The sequence below is a fragment of the Aristolochia californica genome, unplaced genomic scaffold (genome assembly GCF_029961685.1).
Source record: "Aristolochia californica isolate CCGP_79_NKW_82.1479 unplaced genomic scaffold, dmAriCali1.0.hap1 SCAF_11, whole genome shotgun sequence".
NCBI classification, from domain to species: Eukaryota; Viridiplantae; Streptophyta; class Magnoliopsida; order Piperales; family Aristolochiaceae; genus Aristolochia; species Aristolochia californica.
The window spans coordinates 24653278-24672307 of record NW_027181782.1 but is presented as its reverse complement, the minus strand read 5'-3'; the positions used below and the strand labels follow the sequence as shown (position 1 = coordinate 24672307).

General features: G+C 38.9%; 1 protein-coding gene across 1 annotated transcript; it reads left to right on the top strand.

Moving 5' to 3' along the window:
* The first annotated feature begins 9032 nt into the window (after positions 1-9032).
* Positions 9033-13382, top strand: LOC137944249 (cytoplasmic tRNA 2-thiolation protein 1). The gene is made up of 10 exons (XM_068789871.1): positions 9033-9352; positions 9668-9782; positions 10237-10379; positions 10847-10966; positions 11043-11155; positions 11228-11320; positions 11413-11453; positions 11638-11704; positions 12229-12340; positions 13056-13382. The coding sequence occupies exons 1-10, from the start codon at positions 9254-9256 to the stop codon at positions 13227-13229; spliced, it is 1077 nt and encodes a 358-aa protein (XP_068645972.1). The 5' UTR covers positions 9033-9253; the 3' UTR covers positions 13230-13382.
* Positions 13383-19030: the final 5648 nt, after the last annotated feature.

Genomic DNA, 19030 nt, shown 5'->3' with positions numbered 1-19030 from the left:
AGAACGAAACAGAGTTGACGTTCTCTAACCGGCTCTCTCGAGTCTCGGTCGGAGTCGGAATAGCTCCGGGAATGGTCGGAAATATGTGATAGACGCTGGAGGATGGTCGGAAAGCGGAATTGGCACCGGAGAAGCCCTCTCGGATCCCCTCTCGGCCTGGCTAGCGACGACTGTCGAACTCACCTCGATGGAGACTCTCTCGAGCTCTCCTCGAGTTTGTTCTCGGTTTCTGGACGGCGGTGGACGACGGTGGTGCGACGAAAGGCAGTGGCCCGGCGAACGACGGTGGGGAACTCCTCTCGGATCCTCCCCTGTTTCCGGTCCAAGGTCCTCTATTTTGGTCTCTGTTTTCTCTTGACCCTCCTTACTCAGGTCTCCCCCTTTTCCCGTTCGATGCTCCCCTCTCGGCCTTTAATACCATCTTATTTATTTTAAAACGATTTGACCTAAAAATCACCTCCATTTCACTAAGGGCATTTTGGTAAATATCTCCTTCTCTACCAAAATTCTCCTGAAATTCCATAATTAAATCTATAAAAAGCATTTCAGGAAGAAATAAACCTTAGAAACAATGAAATATAATTCAGGAGAGAAAAATATGCAATATCAACAGTGATTAATGCCAAATTCAATAAATACTCATTTCATTTGAAAACCGATAAATAACCACCTATAACACAATTATAAAGGTTATTCTATTATAATTAACTTAGTTCTCATGTCAGAATATGGCTTCTATCAGCTAGTCACTTCAGGCTCGTTTGCCAATGGGGAAAAGGTTCCTAGTTACGGAGTCAGCAAGGCCGTCATGTTTACTATTGCTGGTCACAAATTTTTGGAGGAATTTTTTATCATTCCACTAGTAGGATTTGATATGGTTTTGGGCATCAAGTGGCTCCAGATGTTGGGCCAAATATTGTGGGATTTCGCAAATTTGCCATGAGCTTTGAATTTGCAAACGAAAAGATTACATTACAAGGCCGTCAAACTGAGGTTACAGCCCAATTACATGGACTGCAGCAACAACACCCCCTCGGAGAGCAATTTAGATATCTTGTTGGATGAGTTTACAGACCTCTTTCAGGAACCTATCACTCTACCACCATTGTGACACTGTGACCATCGAATTCGTTTGAAGGCTGGCTCCGAAGTGGTGGTTGTGAGACCATATAGATCCCCCACCTTCAAAAGGATGAAATTGAACATCAATGCACACTGATGTTAGAACAGGGCCTCATCATACCGAGTACGTCCCCTTTCTCCTTTCCAGTTCTAGTGGTGAAAAAACATGACAATACTTGGAGATTTTGCGTGGACTACTAGGAAATAAATGTCAAGACCATTAAGGACAAGTTCCCTATATCAGTTGTGGATGAGTTATTAGATGAACTGCAAGGGGCAAAAATTTTCACAAAGTTGGACTTGCGCTCGGGGTATCATCAAGTCCGAATGTACCCTCCTGATATAGAGAAGACCGCTTTCCATACTCACCATGGTCACTTTGAGTTCATCGTCATGCCCTTCGGTCTCTCCAACACCCCTTCAACATTTCAGGCATTAATGAATGAGGTATTTCGTGCCTATCTCAAAAAATTTGTTTTATTTTTCTTTGATGATATTTTGATCTTCGGCAAGTCCTGGACTCAGCACTTAAAAGACCTGCGTCTGGTATTCCAACTTATTCGGACTCATCATCTATACTTAAATCGTTCAAAGTGCTTATTTGGTCGAAGTCAGGTGGCCTATCTGGGTCACGTTATTACAGCAATTGAGGTCACAGTGGACCCGGGAAAAATTGAAGCTATCCTTCATTGGCCACCACCAAGAAACATTTCAGTATTAAGGGGATTTTTGGGCTTAGCGGGTTACTATAGAAAGTTCATCCACAATTATGCGCCACTAGCAGCTCCTTTATCCAACCTGCTCTGCCGAAATGCCTTCCCATGGAATGAAGTCACTGAACAATCATTCCAGACTCTCAAGCAAACTTTGGCCTCTACACCGATACTTTAGTTACCCAATTTTGAAGTTGTATTTGTGGTAGAATGTGATGCATCTGGAGGCGGTATTGGGGCGGTGCTCCAACAATCTTAGCACCCAATAGCCTATTTCAGCTGTCAACTAGCGCTCCACCATCATAAGTTACCAGCCTATGAATGAGAACTCATTGGCTTAGCGAAGACCGTCCGCCATTGGAGACCTTACTTGTGGGGCAGATTTTTTATCATCCGCACGGACCACTACAATTTGAAGTTTTCGTTGGACCAACACATATCAACTTCTCCCCAACAGCACTAGATTAGCAAATTAATGGGGTTCAATTTTACAATGGAACACAAGCCCGATCCATTGAACAGAGTTACTGATACACTCTCACATCATTCAGAAGAACAACTGCAAGTTGCTGCCATTAGTCAGCCAACACCTCTCTTACTTGATTCCATCCGAAAGGAAATCAGAGCACACCCGAACTAAAGGAGCTGTCCCAACAGATTGCAGAGGGCAAGCTAGCGTCCACATGGTCACTTCATGACAACATTCTTCTATATAAAAAGTGTATATATTTATCTCACACTTCTCCCTTGGTGGTTGTTGCATTATTAGCTTATCATGACAGCACTCATGAAGGCCTACACAAAACATTACAGTGAATCCGAGGGGATTTTTATTGGGCAGGTATGAAATCCACAGTTGCAACGTATGTGGCTGCTTGTCAGGTGTGTCAACGAAACAAGGCTGACCATTTAACTCCAGCCGGGGTACTACAACCACTCGATCTTCCCACCCAGGTATGGTCAGACATCTATATGGATTTCATTGAGGACCTCGATATGGCATCCGGCAAGTCTACTCTTTTTGTGGTGGTTGACAGATTTTCAAAGTATGCACACTTCATTCCTTTGGCGCATCCTTATACCGCAGCAACCCTAACCCAAGTGTTCTTTGAGAATATTGTTCGTCTCCACGACATTCCGGAATCAATAGTCAGCGATCGAGATATAGTCTTTACAAGTGACTATTGGAAAGACCTATTCAGATTATGTGGTATGAAACTCAAATATTCCTCCGCGTATCACCCTCAAACCGATGGCCAAAATGAGGTGGTGAACCGCACCATTGAGATGTATTTAAGTGTTTTGTGGGGGACAACCTTAAAAGGTGGGTGCAATGCATTACATGGGTGGAGTATTGCTACAATACATCGTTCCACACGGCTTTACAGGAGACACCATTCAAAATACTATATGGCCAGGATCCCCCTCGGTTGCTTTCGTATGCTAAGGGGTCCACCAGAGTGGATGCAATTGACCAAGCTCTTATGGGTCGAGATCAATTGTTGGAATATGTTGTCCAACGCCTTAGAAAAGCTCAAGCAAGAATGAAGGACTATTATGATCAGGGTCACCGCGATGTTCAGTACACTCCAGGGGAATTCGTATGGTACCATCTCTAAGCTTACCGTCAAAATTCCATTGAAAGCAATCGGCACAAGCTTTCTCTAAAGTATTTTGGACCCTTTAAAATTAGCCAGCGGGTGAGGCAAGTCGCCTATAAGCTCCAACTTCCTCCAAAGTCCAAGCTTCACGATGTTTTTCTTGTCTCTCTGCTCAAGCCCTTCAAAGGATCAATACCAACTTCCATTCCTTCCTTACCACCAATTGAAGACGGTAAAGTTTCTCTCACTCCCATAAAAAATTTGAATGCTCGCCAGAATGCAGAAAGGAAAGAAGTACTAGTTAAGTGGTCACACACAGATGCCACAGAAACCACGTGGGAAGACCTACAAGTATTCCAGCACGTCCACCCTACCTTCGAGCTTGCGGACAAGCTCTTTGCCCAAGGGGAGAGTGATGTTATAGACTCGATAGCCGAACGAGTCATCCAAAGGCGATGCAGATGAGTTGGTGACTCAGAGAATCATTCAAGTAACTTAGGATTTATATGTTTACTTTAATTCAGCATGTGGTAGGATGTAAGCCAGCAATGGCAGTATTGTAAAAACACTAAATCAGGTCCTTGGCATGATTAGCCTTTAAGAGGGTTGACAGAAGGGAAGAAGGCAAGTCGAATTTTACCCAAAATCAGGATCAGCGTTCTCCTCTAGTGAACCTAGGATCGGCGTTCTTCTTGACGAACCCAAGGTTCAGGTCTCCCTTCGACAAGCCTGACTTCTTCTCTCCACGAATTCCTTCATTCTATCCATTCTCGGCAATATAGGTCGACCAGGCAAGTCTGTTCGCCCTAGTTTGTCCCCTGCTCCCCTTGATGATCCTTCACTTCATCGAGTGATGAGGTCTATGGTCAAGGACCGTAACAAGTTCTGTCCAACCCTTGAATTTGGAATTCAATACTTCTTGGATTGTTTTTAGAGGATATAGACATAACAGATTCAGAGTTCTCTTCCTTTGAGCTCATTCTACCTTCAATCTTGTTGTCTGCCAGATTATGCGAAGGCCCCTCAATTCTTTCTCTTGTCAAGTTCCGTCCAACCCTTGAATTTGGACTTCAATACTTCCTGGATTACTTTTCAGAGGATGCAGAGCACTCATCACGATTTTGAAGAGAGTAGATAAGCTTCCTGGGAGTAGTGTACAACCAAATATAATCGATGTTATGCTGCAAAGAAGGCTTGAAAATACCAAACGTGATCAACAATAAAGTGTCAGGAGAGTATAAGGGTACATCTAAGAAAGTTGATGGAACATAGCCTAGAGATGGTCCTCACGGAAAACTTTTTATCAAACAACCATTGCCCGTCACAGAAACACAAACCACAAAAAATAAAATACCATGTGGTGGATATTAATAACACCCTAATTTCCTCACCACATGGCAAAATCATTGCTTAGCACTTCAAAAATTTTCAACAACGTTCTAAAATATTTCAAAATTAATCAACTATTTCCATTGCAGATGCACTAAACAATGCAAAAACACACACATCAAGTCCAAATTCACGAAACACCCCTAGTAGAACCCCATATGACTTCACGACGCTTGTGTAGGCGACTCAACCTTGTTTGAACTGGACTAAACACCGTAAACTCTAAACGCTAATCGAGAACATTAAAAAAAACTAATAAACCCTAAACTCTAAACCCTAGACCCCCTAGACCTCCTTAACCCTAAACCCTAATTCCAAAACTTAAACAAAACACCCTAGACCTTGAAAACTCTAAAAGCCCCAAATCCTAAACCCTAAACCCTATCACCCAATAAACCTAAACTGAAAAAGAAAATTGAAAACAAAAAACTAAACCCTAATTCCTGAACCTAAACCCTATCAATACCATAAATCATTAACCCTAAACACTTAATCCTTAAATACAAAGCACCAAACCCTAAAAACACTAAACCTTAACCCTAATCATGAATTTAGACCCTAAATCCCACAATTATATACAAATAACCCCAAATTAGGCATTGATACTAAAATTAAATCAAATACAACACTAATTTAATCGGAAAAAAAATTAGGCTTTAGTCATACTTCTGAAATTTGGGGAAAACCGAAGCCAAATGCGGAAATTGATGTCGAATCGAAGTAGAAATTAAGAAATCGAAGCCCAAATGTCAAAATCGAAGAAAATCGAAACCGAAGTAGGGGAAATCGAACGAAATTGGAAGGTATTTTGGGGAAAAGGAGAATAGCGAGAGGGAGAAGGGAGTGAGAGGCCTAAAAGGAAAAGAGAGGGAGAAGAGAGAGAGAGAGAGAGAGAGAGAGAGAGAGAGAGAGAGAAGAGAGGGAGACCGAGAGGGATAAGAGAGGGGGAGAAGCGAGCGGGAGGTTTAGAGGGAGAGCGAGTTCGAGATGGAGAGAAGGATGCCGAAAGGACGTTCGCAGTGAGGGATGGAGACTGTAGAGAGACGGAGACTGGAGAGATGGAGACCGTAGAGAGACGGAGATCGTAGAGAGACAGAGATAGAGCAGAGAGATCTGGGGCCGCAGGGAGACGAGAGGGGGTGCGGGAGATACGGCGAAACAAACACGAAATGAAGAGAGCGAGAGGAGGGGAAAAAATCATCCAGGGTTCGAACCCCGGCGATCGCTTCATCCGGATGAAGGGCAAATATGGGCAGAAACCAAATTCCGTGGCTTAAGCCGTGGAGATGATTTTTGAAATCATCTTAGTCATCTAGATGACTTGAATTCTGGTTAGTCAACAAACATAAAATTTAAAGTTCATCTTCATCTTCATCTTCATCTCATGCATCTACATGATCTTCATCTTTGAAATGGGTGTTAGTGTGGACAAGTTCATGTCCTCTGGAAAACAATTTCCAATGTTAGTGCCCCCAAATAAGGAAAAAGCAGAAAATAAGAGAATTAGTAACTTGTAAAGTATACTTCATTAAAATATAATACTTAAACATTAAATTAGGTAAAATAAACATTATTACTACAAGAATAACTAATTTAATGTATAACTAAATATATTAATGTACTAATTAATTTAATTATATATTATATTAGTTAAAGATTTCTATTAACTGTTTAACTATTTTTCAATTGACAAATTGACAAATGGATGAGTTTCATTCAGAGTAAAGCTATCAACCAAATTCAGTTTCACCAACCAAGTAAAAGGGGATGATTTTTTTATTTTTTTCTTTTCCCTGTAATTCACAATTTACATCAACATTGGCATTAGCCTGCTATCACAATTTTCCTGAATCTTGAAAAATGGAACAATAAGCATAAACAAAGAAATTTGCAGCAAACCAACAAATCTCTTAAGAGAAGTTCGCATGCAAAATAGACCATTTTGGAATTAAACTGAAGATGCCTCCAACACCCACCACTTTGCCAATTTGTCATTCATCTAGCCGTTTATTGTTTGAACAAGATGTGCCTTTGGGGCTAACAACAAAGCCAATATGTTGTACTCAAATCAAAACGAGAGTTTACATGGTCCAAAAAAAAAAACTGAGAAGAAAACTATTGAAGGATCATGTTATCAATTAAGTGAACTTTACTAATCCACACCTCAAAAAATATGTTGTCCGTCTTTCTTCCATAGGAATGTTAGACCACACTTTTCACTGTTCAACGAAAAGGAAACAACAATTGTCACACTATCATTAAGCATCAACAACGGGGTCTTAATGTGGTGACCAAGACGGAACTTATACATAGTGGCAGAGATCCCCTTCCTCATGGTGTTGAAGCAACTTGTCTCAGTTTGGTCTGAAGGACGACACCGGCTTCATCTGCCATGTTTTTCTTCTTTGAGGCAGTCTGCATTTTACATTATTAAGTGTTTTGCTTTGCAAAAAAAAAAAAAAAAAAAGTGAGCTGCTTAAATATGAAAAGATGATCGAGCTCAAAAGAAATAATACCCTAAATAAATTCTAACAAAGGATTTTAAATTTTCAAATTAGAAGTTGGAGGTCACTGGAACATCTCTTCCTGAGAAGGACAAGGGGATGTCATGGTCAGTAGCACATTCTCTTCAACCGAAGGGTTTGTAGATCAGCCTTCAGTGACATGTATGAAAAGCCCCAGGGTCAAACCAGGGAACTGTTCCGGCCTTAACCGAAGTCCGAGTTGCATCATTGTTAGGTTTCTACCCCAAGTTTTGATGCTCCAAAAAAGTACTATCAGTTCTACTTCCATCCACTACATTTATACTGACCATGAATGTTACTAAGCAAGTTCACCAATCCAAACATATATGCCAAGGCGATTTCCAGCTGAACAAACAACTAAATTATATAAGCTATGAGAACTCACTCTTGTTTCCTTCCTCCACCAAATAAGATAAACTCGAAATGGTCTACAGAGTGCATTCGTTAACTTGAAAAAATTAACATTTTCCAGTTAAAGTCCAGAATAAATACATGGAGAATTTTCAACATAATCTATTCCTTTAGGTGCTAGGTAAAAATCTAATCCAAAGTGAAAATAATTTTAACTAATGCCAGCAGTTGTTTCTTTTAATAAAGTTATCAATCAGTAAGCAAACAACTCAAGATAATTAAATCATCACAAAAATGCCAATGCATAGCAAGAAGTTTGACAAACATATTTATTTAACAGAATAAATAACAAAAAAAAGGTCAGCTTCAAGGAATGAAGACAAAATGGTCCACAAAATGACATCAAATTCTTGGCTCATAAATTGTAAATGTGTTGTATACCTTTTGAAAATTGGGGAAACCGAAGCTAAAGGGTGAAATCAAAGCCGAATGGGGAAATCAATGCCTAATCGAAGTAGAAATTAAGTAATCGATGGCCAAATGTCAAAATTGAAGAAAATCAAAATTGAAATATGGAAATTGAACGAAATCGGAAGGTATTTTGGGGAAAAGAGAATAGCGAGAGAGAGAAGGGAGTGGGAGGCTGAAAGGGAGAAGAGAGGGAGAAGAGAGAGAAGAAAGGGAGGTCGAGAGGGATAAGAGAGAGGGAGAAATGAGAGAAAAAAACGGAGAGTGAGTCCGAGAGAAGAGAGGGAGGCACAGAGACGAGAGAGGGGGTGCGGGAGAGAGGGCGAGTCCAAGAGAAGAGAGGGAAGCACAGAGACGAGAGATGGGGTGCGGGAGAGAGGACGAATCCGAGAGAAGACCGAGAGACGAAGGCCAGAGAAGAGAGAGAGCAAAGACGGAGGCCGGAGAGGAGAGTTCGAGAGAAGAGAGAGAGCAGAGACGTCAGGGGCGCACGGAGGCGAGAGAGGGGGTGCGGGAGAGAGGGAGAAAAAAATGAAAATGAAAAGAGAGCAAGAGAGGGGGGTGGGGGGAGAGCGAGGGGAAAAAAAATAAACGTCAAGGGTTTGAACCCCTGCGTTTCCTTCATCCGGATGATTGGCAAAAAGGGTCGGAAACCAGTTTCCATTTCTTATAACGTGGAGATGATGTTCCGCTTCATCTCCATCATCCAGATGACATGAAGTTTGGTGCTCCACTAACAACGTAAACTGATGAAGGGCGTACTGCAGCTAATCTTCATCTTCGGCTTTAAGTTGACTAACTCGGCCTCCCCCTCCACCTCCACCCACCCACTAACTAAACCCCCGTTAACTAAAAAAAAAATTGAACCGATTGAATCTTGAAACATTGAAAGATTAGGGAACTGCACCGCAGTTCGCCGATAAAGTTTGAACTTGTTGCGTAATAGGAATTTTGCGTTAACTGCTTCAATTAGTGTGGTTCCTCCTGCTTCAATTAACTGGAGCTTAACAAGTCGGCACCTGATTCTGTAAACCCTACCCTGCACTCTGCAGGCTCCGGGTATTAACGTAGGCCAACTCATAAAATGGCGTCGCGGGTGGAGGCCAAGATGCCCGGTAGTCGGCAGTGTTGTATCTGCAGTTCGAGGAGAGCAGTTCTTAAGAGACCCAAAACCCTACAGCAAGTACGTTAGCTCGAACTGCTTCATATGTGTTTATATTTCATCGCTAATTCTATGTTTCGTCCGTTTTTTGTCTCTTTCCCATCTATGATCACTGTCTTGCTTTTTCTTTGAGTAATCTCTGTTTCTAGTTGACGAAGGAAATAACGCATGGGCAGAAGGGCTTTTGAGGGATAAGGAGCCACTAACCAGTCAATTTTTTAAAATTCTTTAGCTTGATATATAACTAGGTTATGAGCAACCATTTATAATTTTCAGTGGCTTCTTGTAAAGGAAAATAATTTCATACTTTGAAGTTGAAGTTGTTTAGCTCTGAAGATTTGCAGGGAATGTTTTTTCTGCGCCTTTGAGAATGAAATACACCACGTTATTGTTGACAATCAGCTATTCAAACCTGGGGAGCGTGTTGCTATTGGAGCTTCGGGTGGAAAAGGTGAAATTCTCATGAAACGGATAATTATTTTCCTCTCATGGCTTATGTATTAATGAACTGAATATGAAACCGATCCTTTTGGTTAAACAATGATATACGTTGCTGGCTTGGATATAAACAGGATAGGCAACACCGGTTCTATGGTGCTTTTTCTTCATACTTTTCTTTTCTACGGAAACTTTTCTAGGTTTAGTAAACCTTGTACAAACACCTAAGCAACTCAAAGTGTGGAGAATAGTAAAGCCATCAAATCTGTGGTAGCTTAGCTAGAGAAAGTATGTATTTTTTATGATGTGGCGTGTTGCTGTGATCCAATATTTGAGAAATGCAAAGTATGAGCCTGTCATTTCCGAGTCAAAATCACTATTAGAGTAGTTATTTTATGGGCTAGATATGCTTATGAGCTTTTTTTCTTTCAAAAAAAGGTGATGAACTGTGTTATTCCTTTTCTCAGATTCAACTGTCCTCGCTTATGTTCTGTCTGAGCTGAACCGCCGCCACAATTATGGTCTTGATCTCTACCTATTATCTGTTGATGAAGGGATAACTGGTTACAGGGATGATTCCCTTGAAACTGTCAAGAGAAATGAAGTTCAGGTGCAATAGCTTTGTATTTCATAAAAATAAAACAAAGCTTGATGTCATATTTACTAAGTTGTTTAAACAGTACTTGTTTCTGGTTTCCACCTAAAATGATGTGGTTCCAATTTTATCTAGAAATTAACCTCTCATTTTTATTTTATTCTGGCCTTTTATTTTTTAGCAAAATACTTTTGTGTATTAGGGGTCTTGAGTTGAGAAAAAAAGCAATTGCTTAATTTGTAGGATAACCAATAGAGTTAAGAAGTTCACATCTTTATTTTTAAAATATCTGTAAAAATTACTAGGCTTACATGATCCATAAAGTTATGAGGTATACCTATTTTCGGTCACCTTTTTTATCTTTCAAGATGATCTGTTAAGCTGCTTTAGAACTTACAGTGCTTAACTGAACACTGTCTTTTCTACATCTTGCAGTTTCTTTCCTGTTTTTTTAACAACTCAAGTTGGCTTGATATTTTCAGTATGGCCTGCCACTGAAGATTGTGTCTTACAAGTCCTTATATGGTTGGACAATGGATGAAATTGTAAAGGCAATAGGCTTGAAAAATAACTGCACTTTCTGTGGTGTTTTCCGTCGTCAGGTATGAGGTTCCTTTTTTATGCTACATTTTTGCAATGTACTTACTCAGTTGTTTAGCTATTCTTTATTTTGCATAGGCCCTGGATCGAGGTGCTACATTGTTGAATACTGAGAAACTTGTTACTGGACATAATGCGGATGATATGGCTGAAACAGTTCTGTTAAACATATTAAGAGGGGACATTGCAAGGTAACAGCAATCTACATGATTTATTTTTTATCCCCATGTGTACCACACTTATGCCTCCTGTTTTCTTTGTAGACTGAGTAGATGTACTCTTATTACTACGGGGGAAGATGGCCCTATTCCAAGATGCAAGCCTTTTAAATATACCTATGAGAAGGAGATTGTCATATATCCTCCCCTCTCGGAAATCTTTTTTAGTTAATATCGCAGTATCTCATTTTTGCTTTTATATAATATTTTTGGCCTTGACTTCATGTTACGTATGCATATTTCAAAAAACTGGATTACTTCTCCACAGAATGTAAGGCTCCTGTTATTTTCTTTTTGGTTGTTTCTGTTCGTCATCTGCTTCTTTCCAGTTTTTATATGGGTGGAAGGTGGTTGTAGTTTGTATCGTCTATCTCATTGGGCTTGGGGTGTAATGTGCGTGTTTCAGTATCTTATCAATGAATTACACAATTACTATATCTTACTTGATTTTGTAGGCATTTATTCACCTAATGCCTACCGTGGCTTTGCACGTGAATTTATTAAGGACTTGGAAAGAATCAGGTAGCAACCTTGTTGACAATGTTTTTTTTTTTTTTTTTCATTATACAACTTTCCCAAATGTGTTTGGAGGTTGAACTGGATGCATGTCGTGCACCTTGATTTCTAGACTCACCAGTGAAGGGTTTCATCATGGATGCACCATGATTCCAATATTTCAATTTGGGCAGTCTGCTTTCTTCAATAGGTGGCAAATATATTATTATCATTATATTGCCAAAACCTGGGGCCCTCTGGTTGGGTACTTCAATTGCAGTGAAAATTTTGTATGATGGCCTACTATGTTGGCACTCTTCAACTGGTGCTCCTGAGTCACTACACACATGCAATATGTTTCTGCTTAGCATAAGAATCACTCTACATAAGAAGAAAGCTTGATGGTCCTTTACAAAGAATCTCTTATTCAGTCCGTCTTGTTTTTCTTCTAAAACAAAAGTTGGTTATCAATATACCCTCTCTCCCCTTAACAATTTTTTTTTCAAGAATATTGAACTAAAGGCAGCAACTTGATTGTTCTGTGTGTCCAGACCCAGAGCCATACTTGACATTATTAGGTCAGGAGAGAATTTCAGGATATCCACTTCTACAAAGATGCCAGAGCAAGGAACATGTGAACGATGTGGTTACATTTCTAGCCAGGTAGGAAAAGCGTGATCTATGTCTATTTATCTCTGAAATTGATACGTCTTCTACTGTTATGTATCTTACTTAATTCTTTCTGCTTCACCCTTTATCCACTTCCTGGAAAAACGTAATCTCATGTGAAGCATTTTGCTTCTTCCAACATATGGTTTCTCATTGATCCAGAGATCCCAGGTTTCGCAGATTTGGTATAGAAAATGTGGATGTGTAGGATCTATTTTTGTTTGTTTTTACATTCTTGTGAGCTATTCCACTTGTTTATCTGGTATCTTGTCTTGGTTGCTGGTTGGGGCAACTCATAAGCTGTAAATGCCTTGTAATTCTTGGAGCTATTAGTCATATTAGCTACTGCACTTTAGAGCCTGTTTATTTTTATTTTCTGATTGCTTAGAAATATTCATTCTTTGTTTGATATCTGTAAGTGAAGGCTTCTGATGGTCATCTCTTCTTCAAGTCACATGCTTTCTGACTTGGTGATATTTCAACAGTTCAGGGGTCAGATCTCCCCGTTATTGTCATTTTTTTTGCGGCAGAACGGAGATTCATTAAGAATGCTCAACCAAACCATTGATAACACATTGGTCTCATCGTTACTAACCGGATTTTTTCCCTCCATCAACTTCCTAAACTGTGTTCAATAAGAGAGTATTATCTAGTTATATGTATACTATGTTCCAACACTTGTTTTTAACTTTTTCAATTGAAAATGCAGAAATGGTGTAAAGCATGCGTGTTATTGGATGGACTTAATAGGGGCTTGCCTCGACAAGGAATTGGACGAACTCGAGGCCCTAATAGTGCAAAAAGGGACGGGGAGAAGATACAGCAAGAGTTAGAAACGGAATCTGTTGTTCAGAGTAAACCATGTGATACCCTTGAGTTTTAATAGTTTTAATGGAAGGCCAAGAGGTGAAGATACTTGGTCATAATTTTTTTGTTGAAGGTCTACCCTTGGTGTTGTAATCCTGAAGACATGAAAGTCTACTGAGTAAATCTTCTACCTAGTAAGTGTAATCCATGACTTTTTTTTATTTCTTTATATGGAAACTGTCTTAGATTATTGTAGTAGTAAATGCAAATGGATAGGAGAAGGAAGAGAAGGAGAAGAGAGGAGAGAGGATGGAGAAGTTGAAAAGCAGCGTGTAGGCTGCTGCACGATGGGGGCTAGCTCCACTCCTGATTAGGTTTTATTACCCAAGTGAGAGAGGGACTAAAAAGACAAAAATGCCCCTGAAACAGTACATCAAACACTGGAAGTAAATCAGAAAAAGACTAGATATTAAGACAGCCATGTAGACCAACTCCTTACAAGGTACCTAGCCAGTAAGAGAGACTATTACATAGGTAAAATTACTAATATTTTTGTGTACTATATTTTCTAATACTCCCTTTCAAGATGGAGTATAAATATTTAAAAATTCCAATTTATTGTAAAATATCGTTTATATTTTCTATGTGGTTTAGTAATGATGTCACTGAGCTGTTTAGAAAAGGAGGAGCAATCTTTTCTTACATGATAATATTTTGAATAAATTGATAATCTATTTCAATATATTTTATCTCCTCATGAATATCGAATTATTTGTAATAAATATAGTAGTCTAATTGTCACTTTTTATAACCGTAGGTTTATTGACCTAGATCCTTACTTCTACTAGAAGTAATTTTACCCACATGAGTTTAATAATCGCAAGTATTATAGTTCTATACTTAACTTGTGCACTTGAACTAGTCACTAAATTTTGTTTCTTATATTTTCAACTCACTATATTTTCTCCCACACAACAATAATATCCAGTTTTAAATCTTCTATATGATTTTGACCTAATATAGTCAGCATCAAAATATCCCATAACACAAAACTCAACTTATAGTATATATCGCTATCCTGTTCTAGTAGTTTATTTTAGATATTTCAAAATTTTGTGTACTACTAAATGTACATGACATGGGGATTTCATAAATTGGCTAACCGCTCCTACAACAAAGGAAATGTCTAGTCTTGTAACTATAGTGTATAGTACCTTCTCAACTATATGTCTATATTGTGTTTCTTCCCAAAGTTTAGGACTCATGCATCATGAAGAGCATGATTACTTTCTATAGTGTCTCTACAAGACGTGCACCTAATAATCCGTACTCTTCTAATATATCCATCACGTACTTCCTCTGAGATAAAATAATCCATTTCTAATTTCGGGCTACTTCAATACCAAGAGTATATTTCAACTTCCCCAAATTTTTCATCGTCAAGATATTCTTTAACCTCCTATATTTCCTCAAATAAAACACTATCATCACCAAATTGTATTCGTAACTCAAACATAGAGTGATCACAATAGCTCCTACTCAATCCAAACTCCATAACTACTTTGCTAAAAAAATTAAACCACACCATGGGACTCTATTTAAGACCATAAATGGTTTTATTCAACCGACATAGCTTTCTTATTTTCATCTAAACAACATATCTAGGAGGGTGCTTCATGTATACTTCTTCTTTGAAATCTCCATATAGAAACACATTTTTAATGTCAAGTTGAAATAAAGGCTACCCTTTATTCAAAGCTATAGAGATCAAAATCTGAATAGAAGTAAGTCTAGCAACCGAAGAAAAAGTTTCTTAGAGATGTATTCTAAAATCTTGAGTGTACTCTTTTGCAACCCATCAAGCTTTGTATTCAATACTTCCATCAACATTATACTTAATGGTTTATACCCAACGACAACCCACAATAATTACTCCAACAGGAAGGTCACAAAGAGTCCATGTCCCCCTGGATACCAAAGCATCTATCTCCTCATCCATAGTTTGCTTCTATTGAGGCAAAACTAGAACATCTTGTACTAAATGGTTATAGAAGACAAAGACAAAGACATAACAAATGATCTGTAAGAAGGCTACAAAGAATCAAAAGATACATACTTTGATATGAGATGAGAAATACCTAACCTTTTAGCTTTTCAGAGAGCAATAGGAAGATCTAAACAGAAAGTCAGAGGATCTGGAGGCAAGGAAGATGATGGTTGGTCTAGAGAAAGGGGCTCTTAAATATTAATATGTGGTAGTGCACATGGGCGTCGACTGTACACTTGAAGTGGCTTGGGGACAAGTCTGCAACACCTGAAATAGGAGCATCTATTATAGCTATAGGAAGCAGACTATTAAAAAATATATGTCTTTTGATGAAGTGGATCTTAGCATTTATATCCATTTTCATGATGAGAATATCCTAGGGAAATACATTTGTCAAAATGAATAATATATCAGTGGAAGGATGAAACAAGTGAACAAAAACAAGTACAACCAAACAACTTAGGTTGGACAAAAAAAATTTCAATGAGGTTTCAACTCTTGCATAGGAACATTTCCATGTAAGACCGATGATTGCATTTGAGTTATCACAAACATGATGTTAACACTGCATCACCTCAAAATGATTTAGGAACATTTAAATTGAGAAACAATTATATGCGGGCAACTTCCAACAAGTGTCTTTATTTATTTTGTTGAGGGGTATAGATACATGATGTTTGGTGCGTAATACCTTGACATTCACAAAATGAAGTAAACTTTTGATTCAAAAATTTGAGGCCATGATTTGTATGGAAAATATGAATAAAAGCACAAAACTGATTTTTTTATTTTATAAAAAAACTTTAAGAATATATCAAATACTTTTGACTTTTCCTTCAAAAGTTGCAACCAAGTAACCCTACTAAAGTCATCAATAAATAAGACAAAATAGACTAGGAACCTAACAAGGACCCCATACATTATAATAAATTAACTAAAGACTCGAGAACTCTGAATTAGACATGTTGGAAACTAGTTTGATGGTTCTTTCCTAGTTGACATGATTCACACTTGAAAAAGAGATAAACTAGCGAAGAAGGAAAATATTGATGAAGCTTGTCTAGTGATGGATGTCCCAAAAACAAATGTCGCATGTATAGAGAGGTGGTAGTGGCAAGTGCCAATGCTTTTGTAATATATACATCATCCAAAAAGTAGAACCTACCTTTTTCATACCTAGAACCAATCGACTATTTTTCATCTGCAAATCTTGAAAAACATGTGAGGTATGGAAAAAGTTTACAGAGTAATTCAAATATTTACCAATATTACTCATAGAAAAAAGATTGACTAGGAAATGGGCAACAAATAAAACAAATTGCATGGACATAAGGGGTAGGATGAATAATGTCCTCCCCCTTAATTGGAGAGGTGGAACCAGAGGCCAGTGTAACAATACAATAAGATTGAGAGGGATTCATAGATTGAAAACATATAAGCATACTTGACATATAAGTGGATGATTCTAAATCAATGATCCATGTTGATTTTAGGACCCCATGAATAATAACTCGAGCAAGGGGAGAGAGAAGAGAAAAAGATAAAAGGGAAAGAGAGCTCTCGGGTAAAGAGAGGAGAAGAAGAAAAAACTAAAGAGAAGAGAAGAGCTTCTTTCACGTGAATGAGAAAAGAGGAGAGAACTTCTTGCTTTGATTGATTTTTCTTGAATACAAGCTCCTCTATTTATAGTGGAGGAGTGATATAATTTATGTACATTTTCCAACTATAATTCAACTCAATTTAGATCTTACTCAAATTCTAACTCACCCAAATTCTAACTTACACAAAAACTGACTTTCCCAATTCCTTCTTCACGAGCTGGCTAGGCTGAGGATGCCAGCTCGTGCAATATTCTTGTGGGTCCCATTAGACCTTCTAGCTCATGGGACAAAGATGCCAGCTCGTGGTATCCACTAAATCTTCAATTTTGCTAACTTATTCCAGCTCATCATCCAACTCATGCCAGCTTGTATGTTGACTCATCTTGGCTTCTCACATCCTCATGGTGGGTCTCACATTGTAACACTCCCCTTCAAGCTAGGGTGATAAAACATCGTAAATGCCTAGCTTGCAGTAGATGGTGGACAAAATTTTCTGGGTGACCGGTTTGGTGAGAATGTCTGCAACTTGGCTTTGTTTAGATATATTAGAACTCTTCTCGTATGAAGTGGCAGTCTATTTCAATGTGTTTTGTCCTCTCATGAAAGACTGGATTGGATGTGATATGTATGGCTGCCTGTTTATCGCAATATAGGTCCATAGGAGTGTCATTGTAGAATCCCAGTTCAATAAGAAGAGATCTGATCCATAGAAGTTCACTAACCGTGTGTGCCATAGCTCTGTATTTTGCTTTTGCACTGGACCGTGTAACTATATTATGTTTCTTGTTTCTCCATCTAACCAAGTTCCCTCCAACCATTGTACAATATCCTAAAGTAAAATTTCTGTCATTCGGGAATCCAGCCTAGTTCGCATCTGAGAATCCTTCGATGTTGAAGTGACCATGATTTTTATAGAGGAGCTCTCTTCCTGGTGCTCCCTTCAGATATCGCAATATACTTTCTAGTGCTTGCCAATGACTAAGTTGTGGGGTGTGCATATAATTACTTACCACGCTGATTGCATATGAAATATTTGGCCTCGTTACGCAGAGGTAAATAATTTTTCCCACCAATCTTTGATATTTTTCCAACATCTACCTCTTCTCCAGTACATGCACATAATTTTGTATTTGAGTCCATAGGAGTTTTTGTTGGTTTGCATCCCATCATTCTGATGTCCTCCAGTAGGTCAAGGACATAACTTCTTTTGAGATAATATAATTCCATGTCTGGATTGTAGTACTTCAATGCCTAGAAAATATTTGAGCAATCTGAGATTCTTTGTGTTGAATTCAGCACATATCCTTTCTTTTGGTGGTAGGATGCCCTCGGAATCACTACCGGTTATAATGATATCATCAACATATACTGCCAAAACAACCTTACCCTTCAGTGTGTCTTTAATAAATAAGGAAGGATCTCCAGAGCATCTATGAAATCCGGCACGTATGAGTGCTTGGCTAAATTATTCAAACCATGCACGAGGTGGTTGCTGCATATAAATTTCCTCTTTGATATCCCCGTTCTGAAAGGCATTCTTGGCATCAAGTTGACATACCTGCCAGGAAGAGTTAGCTACCAAAGATAATAACACACGTACCGAGTTCATTTTTGCCACTGGAGAGATGATTTCCTCATAATCAATGCCATAACACTGTGTATAGCCTTTAGCAATGAGGCGAGCCTTCAGCCGAGCCACGGACCCATCCGGATTGTGTTTCATAGTAAACACCCATTTGCAATTGACGGGTTTCTTCTTTGATGGAAGTGGAACTAGTGCCCATGTCTGATTTTCATAAAGTTCCTACATTTCTTCATCCATTGACACCTTCCACTCTGGATGTTTGAGAGCCTCCTGATAGGACTCTGGTACAGACATGGAGGAAATAGCCAAGAGAAATTGATAGCATATAGGGAACAGACAGTGATGAGACACAAAATTTGTAATGGGATCAGAAGTAGAGGGCATGATGCATGATCGGGGTTCTTTTCAAAGGGCAATAGGACGAGTATCATATTGTGGGCCAAAAATAACTGGATAAGATGGACTTACCTCGAGGGGATCTGTAAACTCAACAGGTGAGGTGTCAACGAGTGTTTCTGGGGGCTGAGTCATTTCTGTAGCACGGGGCACAACCAGTTGAGAGGAACTTGGTATTGAAGATAGACCTGGAGGAGCATTGTCAGAATAATATGGAGAGTCTTCAAAAAATGTGACATCCCGGGACA